The sequence below is a fragment of the Sciurus carolinensis genome, chromosome X (assembly GCF_902686445.1).
Source record: "Sciurus carolinensis chromosome X, mSciCar1.2, whole genome shotgun sequence".
Lineage (NCBI taxonomy): Eukaryota > Metazoa > Chordata > Mammalia > Rodentia > Sciuridae > Sciurus > Sciurus carolinensis.
This window is the reverse complement of record NC_062232.1, coordinates 110,182,530-110,200,804: the sequence shown is the minus strand read 5'-3', so window position 1 is coordinate 110,200,804 and position 18,275 is coordinate 110,182,530. Positions and strand designations below refer to the sequence as shown.

The 18,275-nt window shown below is 39.3% G+C and overlaps 1 protein-coding gene across 1 annotated transcript; it reads right to left on the bottom strand.

Moving 5' to 3' along the window:
* Positions 1 to 11,653: 11,653 nt before the first annotated feature.
* LOC124971652 (olfactory receptor 10A7-like) lies at positions 11,654 to 12,589 on the bottom strand. The gene has a single exon (XM_047535316.1). The coding sequence runs from the start codon at positions 12,587 to 12,589 to the stop codon at positions 11,654 to 11,656; it is 936 nt and encodes a 311-aa protein (XP_047391272.1).
* Between the last annotated feature and the right edge of the window lie 5,686 nt (positions 12,590 to 18,275).

Genomic DNA, 18,275 nt, shown 5'->3' with positions numbered 1-18,275 from the left:
CAGATCAGCCATGGTGGGAAGTGGAGAAGGCAGTGTTGGTCTCAGGGCAGTGGCACTGACCATATACAGGTGAAACATTACAATTGTATTTCAGAGCAGTGTGCATGGAAATAAAACTCCAGAGAGAAGGCCCAAAGACAGAGTCTGGCACCTTAGGAAGAGGGAACTGCCAAGAGTTAAGCAGGTATCAGGAATTCAGCCAAACAAACTGCATTTGAGTGGGTTTCAGAGGTTAATTGAAGTACAAAGCAAAAATGGAGGCAAACTATATGTAGTGTATCCTGGCAGGTTTCCCAAGATTTCTAAACTTTAACCCACTCTGTTTCTTTCTCTTCTCAAGCTCTACAGGTTTCTCAAGTTCACCTTCTATCTTCCATCTCCATTTGATTACAAAAGAGGATTTATTAGATTGACTCACAAAATCTAAGGTCGGATAGTCCTACTGTGGTCATCTGCAGGCTTGAGAACTGGAGAAACCATAAGTTGTTCAGTCCAAGAAGCTGGAGTTTCAGAACAAGAAGTATCAACGACATAGTCCCAATCCTAGACTGGAGGCCTGGAAGGTCTCTGGAGAGTTTCTAGTGAGATATCACTTTAGAAGACTGAAGAAGCTGGAGCCTGAGGTCTACAGGTGATGACAGTAACCATAAACCCACTCACTCAAGAAGAATGGAACTTACATCCTCTGATGATTTCTTTTTCTTCCACTTTTTGTTCCATCCAAGCCCCCATCCTATTACACAGTGCCACCCACACTCAGGGTGGGTCTCATCTCTCTTTTTGCTGTCCCACATGCCAGTAATCTCTGAAAACACCCCCATATACACCAGAGCCTCTTAATTCTAAGTGTTTTCTAGGCATCTCTCAATCAACAACTCAGGTTAACCATCACACATGGCAAAGGCTATATTAGAGGTCAAGATAAGAAATAGGTAGAGGGAATCTGAGAGTCCCAGGAACAGAGAGAATTAAAGTAAATATTAGAAAAACCTATAGAGAGACAACTCAGCATCCTACTCCTTGCGGGGACTAGAATATCAGTTGAGGAATCAAATAAGAGATGTGGACACTAGAAGAAACTTATAGGAAACCAAAATAGAACCCCAATTAAAGTCATGGGAAAACAAAATGAGAATAAGCCTGGATTTCTAATATGTCCCTGTGTCAGACTAGTATTGTTCCAAGAGCCTAGGACAGAGCTGAACCTACAGGAATTGTTGAGTGGCCCCAGACATGACCAAAATTACAAAAGCAATTTGTCAACTCCCTTCTTGGTAAAGAAGCCAAACATACAATTTCTTCAGTGCTTTGTAGTATCTGTTCTACTAGCTGGACGGATTGCCTTTGAGAGATGAATTCTACATTGTTAACACAATGTCACAACTCCATGATCTCGCCTGTAGTTGGATTCTACACCCATTTTGAGCTCTCTGCCATGCAAAAATTTGCCTGTGAACATTCTAGCATTTTTGTTTATTAAGCATACTAGAAAAACCATTTTCCATTCTGATTACTATTCTTTTCAAGAACATCATGTCTTATTGAGTTTCTCTTGAGGGTTCAAAACAAATGTCAAACCTTCCCTGTTTTCATTCATCACTTAAAATGTATTGACATCTTTACAGAAACTTTGCTTGTGTTCAGAGTTTTTTCCAGAACAAATCATCTTCTTCATCCAAATTGGACTCTTCAGCCATCATTCTTACATTTGTAACACATAAAAATGATTAAAGAAGCAAATATCTTATCTTTTTAATATTTCTATGGGTCTTATGGATGACTGGGTGATCAATTCATGCATCATCATGGACACCTTCGCTAAATTTTTTGTGGCAGTCCGAAGTCTTGCTCTTGAGATTATTCATCTCCTCATACACATCTCTTAACATCTAAAGTATCTCACTTGAAAATTCATTTCACACAATATTTGATATTGATCCTTTAAACAATAGTCACTCATTTTTGCAGTAACATAAAAATAATATGAATTTCACCACCAATGCTAGCTAGTTCAAGAATGATTGGCTGACTTTGAAAGTTTTGTTCCTGAAAGTTAAAGCCTGTTGCCAGTTTGGCCTTGGTCATGGTTCCAAACGTTGAGTAACAACTTCCCTTTGGGTAATGTAGATGTAACCTCAAGGACAATTATTTTAGAAATTAGGCCATTTATGTTGTTCTTTCTCTTTCATATATTTTGTAATCATTCTCTCAACCAGGGCTAGCTGAAGGTCACTGCTACATGAGCTTGAAGGGAAGATAAATAAGACTTGGGAGGGTCTGTCAGACTGTTTCATGTACCTATTAGACCACACTAGAATATTTTTATCCTATCTCTTGAGTAATTACATTATTTGGTAGTGGTTAATAAATAGCAGGCTCTGAAATTAGAACCAGATTTGAAATGTTATCAAACAATTCACTAATCTGGTCCATTAAATAGCTTACTTTCACTGAGCTGCAGTCTCCTTATCAACCTAACAGAAACAATATTTACCTTTAAAGTTCATAAGAATTAAATTATATAATATGTGCAAAACAATTAGCTTAGTATCTGGCACATATTGAGCTATCTGCTATTAATTGATGGCAGGACAAGTCTGACTTAGTCAAAAGTCAGGATGTCATTCAAAACATAACATAAAACCTCTAAGGATATTGACTCTTCTTATTCAAAAACTTCCATCAGAGAGCAATGTCAGAAATGATATTCCAGTCTGGCCACACTTTAAAGGGAGGCTTGGGATCTCTCAGACTTCTGGGATATGTTTGTGTTTCCTTGGGACATGACCCTGCACCCATTACTCCTGAGCTGAAGATATTGTGGACCTTTACTTTCCCCAGTGAATAGGACTTGGCTCTCACTTTTCTTCAGCCATCCCTATGCTAGTCAAGGACTGAAAGTTTCCATTAATCCTCTGTGTCTCTGTGAACCCAGGCTGATTTTATTCAAATGAACTTCCTTCTCAATGGAATGATTAACTGAGGTACTATTGTCTGCTTTGTTACCTCCAAATATAAAACAATGAACTCTACTTCCAAGTAGATGGCTTAATGTGATCCATATGGATAAACAGGTAAGTGTACTCAGTATTTTACATGTAAATGAAACCTGCATTTTGAAATCTAAAATTTTGTTTAAAGTATTAGTTTACCAAATGTATCCTTTTTTTGTAGCTGGCAAAATGATAAACTCCACAGTCTACTCGTCTATTCTATAAATACGGCAGTCCAGTATCCTGAACCAGCAAAGTTCAAATTAAGAGGTTTACTTTATATATATATTAACCCTAACTACAATGATATATCACTTATCTAACAGTCCTCTTTCTGGAAACCATAATTGTCTATTATTGACAGAGCTAAAAACTAAGAATTTCCCTTTAAAAACCTTAGGGCAGTCAAAATAGATGATACAAAAACTATGCACCAAAACTCATGCAGAGTACTTATAGAAAATCCCCTAAGGTTCCCAATCTTGTTTTATACGCAATTGTAACTCAGCTTTATTTCTGAGCCTAAGGTAGAACAGAAAAAGTCAAAGGACTACTAGAGGCATGAATAATGTTATCAGCAAGCAAAGACTTTAAGAAGACAGGGGACTTCTTTAAAAATAGACAGCCTGGGGGCTATTTAGTGGGTGATTAAATAATCTGATACATTGCAAGATATCTCTTTAGGACGCGCCTAACATTCCACCTCAACCCATGATTAGTGTCTATAAAGATGGCCTGAAATCAACCTGAAAAGGGCAAATTTTGTCAGATACGCTTGGCATGAAAAGACAGACCTATGCATTTGAAACAATCAGCTACTGCAAGCGAGGTTTCTTCTGTTTGGTTAACGTACTTGCAAACACTGTCTTCCTGGCCAATGCCAAACAGATCAGGTGTTACGATATCTGCCAACCAAGGCATGTCACACTGGGTTCTGCCAGCTTGGCTTCAATGTACAGATAAGACAGATAAGGGATTGTGACGAGCACATGATTTATATGTACAAAAAACTGATGCTAGTAAAATGTCTGTAAACTATTTTCTCTCCCCTCCCTGAGGTGGCACACACGTGGATATCACTAGTCCCAGTGGTATCTGAGTTATTTTCAACATTAAGTTACTGAGTGGCTATTTTATTCTGTGTGTGTGTGTGTGTGTGTGTGTGTGTGTGTGTAGGGGATTGTTGTCAAGGGATGAGCCCTGAAAACCCAGGGAGTTTATGGAGGCTTCCCTTTAGACAAAAAAAAGAAAATATTCTCTGGGCAGGCCATTTTGCCATAGTACTTTCCAGAAGAAATATGTTCCAGCAAGAAAAGGAGGTGTTGGCAAGGAAAAGGAAAAGTTATTTTTCCAGGTTTCTAATGAAGTCAGGGAATTTCCTCTCACCTTGTTACCAATAATAAACATAACTTAGGGTGGGGAGAAGTACAAAATAATGACCTCCCAAGGAACTGTTATGCACTTACTTTTAATAACTCCCCCTGAGCCCATCTCCCAGTGAAGTTCTTTGTAATCAAAATGCCTTCTTTAACTATGTCAGGTATGACCAATTAAAACTACCTACTCTATAGTGAATGAGGGACTAATTCTTTAATCCCAATAATTAGTATTCAAAGATGGGAAGGAATATGACGAAAGAAGCAGGTCATTGACTGTAAGAAAAGAAGCTACTTACAAACCTGGCTGCAAGGTGCAGAGGTAACTTGTAAGTAATGGCATTGTGTATCTATCTGTGTGTGAATTCTGTATGAAGACATTTACATGAAAGATGGTGTGTGTGTGTGTGTGTGTGTGTGTGTGTGTGTGTGTGCATATTTGTATTCATACATATATCTGCATATATAAGGGTAATGTGTGTCTCTGTTTAAAAGGGTTATTTATATTGGGACCATTTAGTAGAGACATAGAGTCCAATACACTTGGGGCTAGCTCCTAAGGGCATCCTATATCTAAGCCTAGCCTCTAGTAATTAATGTTTGTAAGATGGCTGAGAATCATCCAGAAATATTAAGTGGTATCAAATTCACTTGGTATAAGAAGGCAGAAAGTTATCTATTTGAAACAATTACAATGAAAAGAACTTGGCCACTTGAAAGTGTTTCTCTATTATTTGGTACATGCACTTTTATATAGAGCATCTCCTTCCCTGCCAGTTGTAAACAGATCAGATGCTACAGTATCTGCCAACCAAAGCATGTCACACTAGGTTCTGCCAGTGTGGATATGGGTCTGTGTGTCATCATCTTGTGTCTGTGGTGTGTGTGTGTGTGTGTGTGTGTGTGAGAGAGAGAGAGATCTTTCAAGTTGGAGTCTGTTTATGCACAAAGGTATGACAAGGATGAAAGGATGTACATTTTTTTGCAAATGAATCAAATCTGATTCAAACCTGTTTCTCGCCAGCACCTTGTCTTGACCAGCATTCTTCCTGGTTTCCTGTTTCAGTGCCCTGTTTTGCCTTCTTCAAGGGATCCCACGGGTCCAATTTGGCTCAGTTGGAGATTGCTGACATTATCTGACCTTGCCCTCCCATCCAGCCCAGTAGCCCATTGCCCCATCCTGTAGTTTCAACTGCATTCTCTTGCCAGAGCTGCCACCTGTTCTTTGGTCCATTCTGGCCAGAGCTGCTTCCTTGAAACTGACCTAATGACACTGCTTAGGCTAAGTTAAGCACTAATCCTGGCAGACCAAGGGTGGGAACAAGGTGACGAGGTTGGACCGCAGGATTTGCATGGTGTGAACCAGGCTCCCATTGGGGGCAGTAGAAACCAGCATGTATGAGAGACAGTCTGAAGAAGGAATGGTTGGTTTTGGGTGGAAGAGAAGCTTTCAGGGTCCTTGGTCCAAAGGAAAAACCAAGTGGAGAATTGAAATGAGAGCCAAGTATGGAAGGTACTGATTCATCAGTGAGAGGAAGAGTGAACAAAATGCAGAGCGCTCTGGACTATCACTAAAGTGAACAAGGAAGTCCCAATGCTATCCCAAGAACATACCAGCACTTACTGGGCACTGGGCATATCTCAGCAAACAGGACATCACCTAAACCCTCAACAAGCTCACTGTGTATTCAAGGAGACCAAGAAGCAAGTTTTGTTCACAGTTCTGTATGAGAAGTGCCACAATAGATGAAAGAGAAGACTTCCTAGGAACATAGAATTAGGCAAGTAAAGAGTGGGGAGGGAAATGAACATTTAAAGGCTACCCACTTGCCTTCAAGATCAAGTTCAAATCCCTTGGTTTGGAACAGAAGGCCTTTCATGGGTTGGCTGCAGCTTCTCAAGTCTCAGTTGTCACCACCATTGCCCACACACTGTACACCCAGTCACATTAGATTACTTGCAGTAGTTTGGACATGTGTGCTCTCTTTCATTTCCAAGCCATTGCAGATGATGATTACCTTGCATGGAATTCCCTCCCCAGGCTCCACCCATGAAATCTCACTTATTTTGATTCAGTTGAGATGATACTTCCACCGGGAAGTCTTCCCTTAATCTGACTACTATTCCCCAGATGGATCTGAGTGCCTGAATGAGTTATCCAGGGCTGCCATAACAATTCACTACAAAGTGAGTGGCTTTAACCACAGAAATCTATTTTCTTCCAGTTATGGAGTGTGGAAGTGTGACATCAAGACAGAGTTGGTCAAGGAAGAATCTGTCCCCATGCTCACTGCTGGATTCTGGTGGCTTGCTGGCCATCTTTGGCATTTCTTGGCTTCAAGATGAAGCTCCCCAATTTCTGCCTTCATGTGCACATGACATTCTTCCTGTCTGCATGTCTGTCTCTGCAGGCCCACATTAATGACCTCATTTTAACTTGATTATCTCTGTAAAGACTTTATCTCCAAATAAGGTCACATTTTGAGGTACTGGGCATTAGGAATCCAATATATCTTTCTTTGGGGAATACAGTTCAATTTGTCAAATTATCAGTGCTTTCCAAGTGCTTCAATAGGACCTTACAGTTCTCTTAGAATTAATCAACTTAATTATAATCATCTAATTGCCCGTCTGTCTCATCAGGCTGTGAGCTCCATGAGGGCAAGGATTATGATTTATATCTTGTCGTATCTGTAGTATTTGAAACAAAACAAAGAACATAGTAGGCATTCAGAACATATTTGTCACAATATAAGTGTCACTCCTTTGAGCAAAGACCAATCTTTTCACATGTTCTCCGGACCTTGGACTTTCCTGCCATTGCAGGGACCATATCCCTACAGTCTTCTGCATCTTCAACTCCCTCTCTTCTCCCTTAAAATGTGTTGTAATATTTTACATGGCAAAACTAACCCTTCCCCCAAGTTTTCTGTTCCAGCACTGACAACATCTATTTCCTTTGGGAGCCAGATTCCTCCAAGAATTACATGTAGATGATGTCTTCTCTTATTTACCCTTATTTGTTTATTTATTGGTTCTTTTTAGTTATAAATAACATTTTTATATAATTATAAATGCATGGAATGTAATTCATTATAATTTAGTCCCCAGTACTTTTTATGTATTCCTTTGTCTCAATCCAATATGACTTCTGCATGCATGACTCTACCAAAAGTGCATTTAGTGAGGTCATCAATGTCTTCCAGGTTAGCAGATACAATGGTCTTGTCTCTGTTTTCAGCTTACTCTTCCCCTCATCAACCTATAGCATGATTTATCAGGCTCTCCTTGTTAAAACATTCTCTTCTCTCTACTTGCATGGTTTTCTCCTACCTGTCTATTCCCTCCTACATTGCTGCCCATCCTTTATCTAAATGACCTCTAAATGAAGTTCCCATGGCTCCATTCTGGGCTGTCATCTCTTCTCCCTTTAAACTGTTTCTCTACATGATTTCACTCACTTCCTTCTTTTAAATGCCACCTACATGTTGATGGCTTCTCAATTTTTATTTCTGGACCAGATATCTCTTTGGAGTTCCAGATCAGTGTATTTAACTACCTACTTAATATCCACTATCATATCAGAACACTCTTGTACAAAATTGTTATCATAATTTTTCCTCTCCCTGAAACCTGGCTCTATTCCATAGTCCCCCCACCCCATGTCAGTGAGTGGCACAAGCACATATTCAATTCACAAACCAGTAATCAGAAATTTATTATTAATGCTTCCCTCTATCACTAAGTCCTATCAATTCTGCTTCTGAAGATATCAAGTTCAGCTGATTTCTTTCCATCTCCCTCACCACTCTTCTAATCCACACTATCACACAGATAGTTTACTAACTGATTTCCTATCTATGTGCCCTCCACTCCCATCAAAAATCATTCTCCACATAGCAACCAGAGAGATGCTAAAAAATAACATGGGGGCTGGAGTTGTAGCTCAGTGGTAGAGCACTTGCCTAGTACCAGTGAGGCACCAGGTTCGAATCTCAGCACCAAATATAAATAAATACATAAATGTCCATTGACAACTAAAAAAAATTTTAAAAACTAAAAAAATAACATGGATCATGTTACTCTACTAAAAACCATTCAAGAATTCCATTCTCAGTTAACAAAAAAGTCCAGCAAAGCCCAGCTTTACTTGGCACCTGCCTACCTTCCCAGCCCCACCTGTAATGTTCTCTCCCTTGATCGCTACATCCTAACCCTGCTAGCTTTTCTCTATTCTGAAAACACTTTAAGATGCTTACCACTACAGATCTTGTTGCTATCTATTCCCTCTGTCAAAATCCTCCCTTACCCCAACCCATCTCATAATCTCTTTGCCTGACTTACTCCTATCTCTCTGTTCTTCAAATCTCTGTTCAAATGTCCTATGTGAAGAGAAACCTTCTCTGGTATTCTCAACACAATCCAAATGAAGTACGCCCTCCTAGAATCCTGAACTTTTTCTTCATAGTGCTTACCACAATATTAAATTATTGAGGGATTGTCAGGATATAGGTGGTACTCGAACTCAAGGACATAGAGTTTAGGCAGGGTAGAAGACATAATCGTTCAATCATTCACTCAGAAAGTATTGATTCATTGTCTCCTGTATACCAAGTATTATTCTTCTGGGCACTGGAGACACAATGGTAAAAATGAGATAATTCCACAAAACTAGGTCTATGGTGAATCCCACAGAGAATAGGAGATCATCATTTAGCTCAATGTATTAGATGGTATAAAACAGGCAAGGCTTCCTGGAGAGGATGATGATGGAACAAAGTATTTAAAAAGGGGAGCATTAGCTAGGTGCCACATAAATGTGGGCAGGTTTTCCTGGCAAAGGGCAGAAGTAAGGGTGCATGAATGTAATATGGTAAATTGTGAGATGGAGACTGGTAGAAGACGAGATTGAAAGAGGCAGGAGCAGGATAACGGAAAGCCTTGAGTCCCACACTGAAGAGTTTGGATTTTAGTGTATGGAGGTGGGTATCATATGTCTACTGTGTGCATAACTCTATGCTGGGTACTTGAGGGTACAGCGGTACAGTTGTACCTCCGCCTCAGCCTTTTTTTTTTTTTTTTTTGCAGTGCTGGGGATCAAACCCAGGGCCTTGTGTTTGCAAGGCAAGCACTCTACCAACTAAGCTATCTCCCCAGCCCCCGCCTCAACCTTTGAAGGGTTCACAATCTCATGGGAAGATAGGACCTAAGCATAAAAGGCACAGAGCAGTTCATTCTACCTGTCAGTTGAAGAAGTATAAACTACTCCTCAGGGGAGAAAAAACGGACAGTCCTAGAGGGTTCCTGGAGAAGGTACAACTTGAGTTCAATCTTAAAGGACTAAAAGGGGTGAATTTAGGTAAACTGCAGACATTATGAGCATTTCTTTTATTCATATATCCCACTAAACTTTTGTTAGGCTTTTACATTAGGTGGTTTCACATTAATTATAGAATTTTAAAATTAAGTTAAATAAGAACATTAGAATCTTACTGCTGAGATTTATTTTTACAGGTACTTTTTTCAACATCTACACATTCTATAAACAATGTAAAGACATAATTTCTGAGCAATTTGAACACCAAGGACTCCAGACTATAATATCTCAGACTGAAAAATGTCTAAATTGTTCATTATTCTATTCCTAGCATCCAGCACAATGTGTGGATAATATTAAGTTTTCAATAAATATTTTTGAATAAATGAATACATGTATTGTCTCCTTCTCCAGAGCAGAATCTTTTGACTTTTTCCTCTCTTGGAGTGTAGCTTTAATATGCCAGTTCATAATGTTAGGTAGCTGGAAACAGATACAAAAATAAGAAACGGAAGCACAAGTTAGTCCATCAAGAAACTCATGTATATAGCAGAAATGGATCTGGCAGTAGAACAGAGAAAAAGAAATGAAAATGCAGTAGGTAGCTGTAAATGCTGGGAAAACCTCAATCTAGAATAAACTGCCAGAGGCAAGCCACATATCCAATAGATTGCTGTAAGTGCTTAATGCACATTCCTTCAAAATTAGTCTACTAGAGGGTTTCCATATACTCTGTTAGATTCCACCTTTATCTTGGTAATTCCAGGTCAAGTAAAGGTGCAATATTATTATTAACCATTGAACACAGTCAACTGCCCAGCCAGAAGGAAACAAACATGGCCTCCTCATTTAGGGAGATCCCCCATTCTTATGGGGATAACATGGTTTCCACTCCTCCTCCAGCCCCAGGATCTTCTATTTTTATTTATTTATTTATTCTCCTACTTGCTTCTATGATTTCTGTCTTTCTTTTTTTTTTTTTTCTTGTTTCTTTCTCTTTTTTTGTACCAGGAATTGAACTCAGGGACACTCAATCACTGAACCACATCCCCAGTCCTGTTTTGTATTTTATTTAGAGACAGGGTCTCACTGAGTTGCTTAGGACCACACTGTTGCTGAGGCTGACTTTGACCTCACCATCCTCCTGCCTCAGTCTCCTGAGCTGCTGGGATTATAGGCATGCACCCTGTACCCAGCTGACTGAAGTTTTTGACTTGCCCTTTTAGGTGTATGTTTGTGACCTATTCAATAGCAACTTCTTCTTTACATACTATAGCACATATTTTATATTGTCTTGAGTTGTGTTTTCTTTTTAAAATCAGTGTTGAGTCTCCTCAACTAAATAAAATCAAAAATTTCCTCTTTTGATTTTTTTTTTTTTTTGGTGCCAGAGATTGAACCCAGGGGTACTCTACCACTGAGCCACATCCCCAGCCCATTTTATTTTTTATTTGGAAACAGGATCTTGCTAAATTGCTAGGCTGGCTTAGAACCTGCCTTAGTCTCCCAAGACACTGGATTATAGGCATGCACCACCACGCCTGAATTTTTGATTAACATTTATTAACTTTACATATCAATGGGGTTCAGTGTGATATCTCAATATGAAAATTGAACACAATTAAAATATACCTGCCATGTCTTAACTTCCAAGGTGGAACTTTTGGAGGGATTACATGCAATAATGATGTATTATCTATCCCAGAATGGTTCCCCTCCCATCAACTTGGAAGTACTTCTCCACAGTATAAATATGTTCAAGGAACAGTAGGTCATCTCAAGGAGACTAAGACCAACTCATCCCTAAAATCATAAGATTTGGGGATTAGCCAGTATTTGACATTATAAAAATTATCATCTATCCTGTGTTGTCCTAATCTGATTGAGACTTCTTTGAGCATGGGAAGAATGCTTCGACTTCAGGTTGGCATCAGTTTTGTTGGTTGAGTGGAGCTGTCACTGCAGGATCAAATTCTCAGCTTCCTCAGGGCATCCTTGACATCTTTGTTTTTGAGACTGTAGATAAGAGGATTACACAGGGGAGTGACAACCGTATAAAGCAAGGAAAAGGTTTTGTGTAGAGTTGGCACCTGGCCAGCCAAGGGCACTGCATAGACCAGGATTAAAGTCCCATAAAACAAGGTCACAACCACTAGATGAGAGGAGCAAGTGGAGAATGCCTTTTGCCTACCAGTTGTGGATGGCATATGCAAGACCACTGAAAGAATCCTCCAGTAGGAGACAAGGGTTAGTCCAAAGGGGACCAGGGTCACCAAAGCTGTTAGACTCATGCACACCAGGTTGACCAGATGAGGATCTGTGCAGGAGAGCTTCTGTAGAGGTTTCAAGTCACAGAAGAAGTGGTCAATTTCATTGCCGCCACAGAAGTTCAAGCTGGACACCATAGCACCCTGGAATGCAGCAGCCACGGTGAAGCCACTAAGCCATGAGCCAATTGCTAGTCCCATACACAGAGTTTTATGCATTAATGCTGGATAGTGCAAGGGCCAGCAAACAGCCAGGTACCGGTCATATGACATCACTGCCAGAAGATAACATTCAGTACTTCCCAGGGCCCCAAAGAAGTAGAGTTGAATAATACAACACACCATAGATATTGCTCTGTTTTCTCTCAACAAATCCACCAGAATCCTGGGCACAATGTTGGATGTATAGCACACCTCTAGGCATGAGAGGTTCACCAGGAAGAAGTACATTGGAGTTTGGAGAACCTGTTGAGTGCTCACCAGCACCACGAGGAGAAGATTCCCAGAAATGGTGGCTAGGTAGACAATGCCAAACACTAGGAAGAGTAAAGGACTCAGTTTCTTAAGCTCTCCAAACCCTAGTATGATAAACTCAGTTACCATCATAGTGGTGTTTCCTGGCCTCACAGAGGGCATAAATTCCTGAGGAAGTATTTGCTTCTCCATAACAACATATCAGATCATACCATCACTTAGATTTCCCACATGGTTCAGTTCTTTCAGTGGGTAGAGCTCTGTACTGATAAGGGCATTTCTAGGGGACTGATCCTCATCAGAGTCAGTTAAATTTGCCTTTAGGAAACTGTTTCTAAAACTCAGCTGAACCTGTCATCTTGTTAGGGTGTGAAATAGGGAAAAGGAGACTAAGTGGGAAAAGGAATGGCTCAGTGAGAAGCAATCCCTATCCCTAACAGAACAATCCAGAGTACAAACACTGGTAGCAAGTTGAGAGCCCCGAATTCACATTAAAAGGAGATGTGTAGAGACCATGTTTGGAATTCTTAATGCCATTTTGAACAGAGGAAAATTCTTAAGGGAAATTGTTATTAAATATAGACAATTTCAAGAAATGAGAATCCAGGTAATAAATCATATTTATGTCCTTTTTGATCAGAGCATGAAATGACTGAAATGGCAGAACTGAAGCACAGAGTTATGTCATTGATGTTACTGCATCAGCCATGCCTATTTGGTGCCTATATCCATGAGGGAGCAGGACAGCAGTTGCCAGAGAGCATAGATTCTGGAAAAACAGGAGTATCTCCTAAAAGAAAATAAGATTTTCTTATTTTTAAATCTTGCCCTAAAAGGATAGAATGTAGGCTTCTGGGAAAAAATACTAGCAGCTGACGTTTGGAACTACTGGTTGAATTTGTGTTGCACACATCTAGGCACACACACACATTTATAGGTAGTCACACATATAAAGATTAAAAGCACACGTTACCTTTTTTGCTGTCATTTTTAAATTTTGCATTTCCCAGGTCAGTCTTCTAGAAGTAAAATGTTTGCTCCTTGTTTCTTTACCCTTAATTCAGATATAATCACATTAGAAAGTGGCCACGAGTTAGATCAAAGTGTCCAAATAAGCAAGTTTTCCATATGGATTAGCAGCCCTGGGAGAGAAATTGGCATGTTTTCTTATTTAATTTTGTTTTGGTGTATTTTTCAAGGTAGTGTGGTATAATGACTAAACAAAGGAACCTTAGAGCCAGACTCCATGGTTTGGCTGTGTGACCTTAGACAAGTAACTTTATCTTTCTGATTCTCAGTTTTCTCATCTGAAAACAAGGTGTTATGGATTTGGAATGTCCCCCAAATGCTTACGTGTTGAAGGTTTACCTTCCAATGCAGCAATGTTCAGATGCAAGGCTATTGGGAAGTGATTGAATCACAAGAGCTCAGACTTCATTACTGGATTAATCAGTTGATAACTGAATGGATTACTGGGAGGTGGTGGAAACAAGCAGGAGGGTGGTTGGAGAAAGTAGGTCACTAGGGACATGCCCTTGTGGATTATGTCTTACCCTTGGCCCCTCCCCACCCCACACTCTCTGTCTAACAAAAACATATATGCCATACACACACTAAACACACATCACCATGTATGAACCACACATCATGCACAACACATAGCATATACTATGTACACATCACACCTATGCACACATAAGCACTCAACACGCATACCACAAAATGCTATGAAGTGAGCAGCTTTCCTCTACCATGCCCTTCTGTCATAATGTTCTGCCTCACCTCAGGCCCAGAGTGATGGGACCAAGTGACTATGCACTGAACCAGTGAACCAAAATAAATCTTTCCTCCTTTAAGTTGACTCTCTCAGGAATTATTTTATAGCAATGAACAGGTAGCACACAAGGGCAATAAGACTATCTCACAGTGTTGTTTTGGGTACATGGAAAGTAATTAGAACAGTGCTTGGCACATAGTAAGCACTAAGTAAGTATTAAAGACTTTTGTTTATAAAATAAAATTATCTATTAAAAACATTCCCTACAGAAGGATTAACCAACATTACTAATCACTGCACTGACATAAGATATACACTATAAATGCACAGGAGGAAAATTATACATTTCTCATTACTTCTTAACCATTTCCTATCACCACTTAATTTTTAAAAAAATTTAATAATTTATTTTCATCACTTGATTTTAACACTTAATTTAACTTGAACATCATTTAAAATAACCTCAATATCTGTCTATGGAATTATGTAAGGATTAGATGAGATCATGTATATAAAGTGCCTGCCACATAGAAAATGATCTATAAATCATGGTTAACAACAGTACTAAAAACAATTAACCTAGAATCCTCAAAGGAGCACGTGGCAGAGTCAAGATTCACAGTTCTGTGTGACTCCAAAAGTCATGGACTTTCTAATACACCAACTGACACGCTGCCTGCTATTATTTCCATGTGGGTGTATATGTACGTGTGTTCTGAGTTTGTGTGCAAGGGGGTTCAGGATTATGTCCAAAAGGGTTAAAGGCAAACTGTCCACCATGATCTTGTATCTTTTCACCAGCCTTGTCCTATGCATTCACTTTGTACCAGTTCCCCACCATGCACGAGCCATGGGCACCCACACTGCTCTCTTTGTTCTTTTGGCTTCTGTTTCTGTCCAGCTCCTGACCCTTCTGTCAACCTCCTCTTTGAGGGGGAACTCAGGGTTTTCTTTGGATGTTCTCAACTCAGGCTCCTGCCTCCTCCTCAAGAGCTTTGGCTCAGACCCATTTTCCTTGGTTTTCCCCAATATTGAGGCCATCATTAACTGTTTCCTTTAAAGATGAATATCCACCCCCACTTGGTCACTGCTTTCTCTTCTCTCTGATTCATTTTTATTTATAATACCTGTCACATATAACATATAATAATTATATTTAATTCTGTCTAATAGCTTCTCTCCTTTAATATAGACTCCATGAGAGGAGGGATATCCTCTCTTTTATTCACTACTGAATGCTCAGCTCCTAGAACATTGCCTGGCTGACACAGAGGAGAAACAATAAATTTTTGCTCAATGATTTAATGAAGCAGTATGATAGAGTGAATGGTGCTTTGCCTCTGAAGTCAGACAGAACCATGTTCAAACCTGAGCTCTGCCACTTACCAGTATGTGACCCTGGGACATTTAGGTACCCTCTATGTGTCTCTCTTTTGTCATCAGTTAACTACAAATCTCAGTGAAGCCTCTTAGGTGTCCCCAAGTATCCATTCTTTCATTTTCCTATATCAGGGATTGACAAACTTCTTCTTAAGGACCAGAGAGTACTATTTTAAGTTTTGTGGTCCATTCCATCTTAGCTACAACTATTCAAAAATGTAATCAAACTGAGAAAGCAGTATAGATAATATAAAAATGAATGGGAGTGGTTATGTTCCATTAAAACTTCATTTACCAAAATAAGGGTTTTGGATCTCAGACTATGCTTGCCAGCTCCTATAGCTGGATATACAGCTGTCCTGAAGTTCATATTTCCTTTGTATCTCGGTCGAGCCAATATGGTGTGAACAGAATGAGGTGTATAACTATGAGAAGGTGTCCTTAAATGAAAAGTAGATATCATCACTTCCCCCTTTTCATCCTCTCCCCTCTCTTGAATGCAGCCATGAGAGGAGAATTGTGAACTGCCATCTGAAACCATGAGATGGAGGATGCTCGACTTGGTATGCCAGGATAACCCTAAACAGCCGACCCAGGCTTTTCCTGGGATAAACATATTTCCATGTTGTACAAGTTACTGATATTTTTATTATTTTTGTTATAACAACCTAACCTTACCTTAACTGACAAATTATAACTATCTCTTGGGTTAGTATGATTAGTCAAGACATTAGTCCATGTGAAACACTTAATATAGTAGTTGGTATAAGTAAGTGGCAGCTTTCATTATGATTTCTGTTGTTAGTGACTTCATTCCTCTTCTCCCATTCTTCCTCTTTCCTACTATCTTTAAATACAGTCATATGTTGCATAATGATATTTTGGTCAATAGGGATCATATATATGATGACAGTCTTATAAGATTATAGCATCTAGTGATGCTGTAGCCATGTTAGTTTGTGGAAGCACACTCTGTAATATTTGCACAGTGAGGAAATCACCTAACAACACATTTCTTAGAATGTATGCCTGTCATTAAGCAACACATGGCTTGTAGTTGATCCTAACCTGATTTTGGTTCTCTTAAGACCCAATGTTTAGTTGGGCCCAAATGCCTTTGAGATGGATTCAACAACTACTTATTGCCATGAGTTCAACAATTCCCTACTCATGTGAGAAGGGAATTTAAACAAAAACAACTCCATTTTCCCCTTTTCTCAAATAAAATGAAAATAACATATTTGTTTAATTGGTCCTTCTCCCTGACATTTCTAACAAGCTGGACAAGCAATTGGTCTTCAAACTATGCTATGCATAACCCAAACTTGGAGATTCTCAACTGGGGATGATTTCTTGCCCTCTTAACCCACCAGACATCTCTGACTGTCAAGGCAGAAGAGAAGCTACTACTGGCAACTACTGAGCGGAGGCCAGGGATACTACTAAACCCTCTACAACAGACAGGACAACTCCTACACAAAGAATTATCTGGTCTAAAATATTAATAGTGCTTCTTTGAAAGAACCTTGTTCTACAGGTTCACAATGACTTCCCAAGGAGGTATGCAGACAAGGAGCATTTTAAGAGAATTCTTTTCTGATTTCCATTTGAATTGCGCTGGAAAAGTGATCTGCTGTGTACGTGCCTGAAGTTGAGGAACCACTCTGATTCTGCTTTATCACCTCTGTTTTCACAATTATCCTTCTCCCACTTTCTAAGACATAGGTCTATCTATCAGGCGTTTTAAACATAGTATGGCTGCTGTCACCTTCTTTTCTAATGCCCCAAAGTACAGCAGAGTAGAGAGAATGAGATCTGGAAGTTGGAGCACAATCCCAGGTTCTTCTTAAGCCTGTCATTTACTTGCTGCATAACATTTATTTATTCACTTATTTATTTGAACACTTTGGAGACTTCTGGTCACAGCATTTTTTTGTTTCAACACCATTTTACATACATAGTTATTAAGATGTAAAATAATATGATCAAGAGAATATTTTTGATAATAAAAATATATTTATAATTAGAATAAAATTCCATAAGAAAAGCGAATGAGCTTGTGAGTTCAAGAGGAAAAGGTAATTGTGTTAAATGTCTGACCATTTGAGATCTTGACCATTTGTATTTTAATAGGTGACAGTGGATATCAAAATATGATAGTACTTAGTTAGAATCCATTGAAGATGTTAAAAGAATGATGCAAGAGTTTAATTTTAAACTGTCAATATTAACAAGGTTACAGAAGATATAGCGAGTTTACATCTATTTGCACTTATGATGAAAAATTTCCAGATGTCAATTTAAAAATGTGCAAAGGGGCAGTGTAAAGTACAAAGTTGCAAGAGCTAGGTTACTGCTGAATCCCTTCTGTGTCCTTTCTCGCTTGATGAAAAAACAGAAAGAGGAAAAAAACCAGTCACATAGAGATGTGATTAAAATGCAGCAGCAAGTCCTACTGCACAAGACCGGTTTTCTCCGGTCCCCACTCATCCTGCCAGCTAGCTTCCAAGTGGTTTTTTTTTTCCCTCTTCAAGAAGTTCTTCATGCTCCCCCAGCCTTCCTTTCAAACCAATACCTATTTTTTCCCTTTTTATCAAATAATGACTCTCTTAGTCATCGCTGCGGGTCTCCTGGACTCTTACAACCTGCTTATGACTCAACCTGCTTTTAGCGAGTAGGCCTCCAGATACA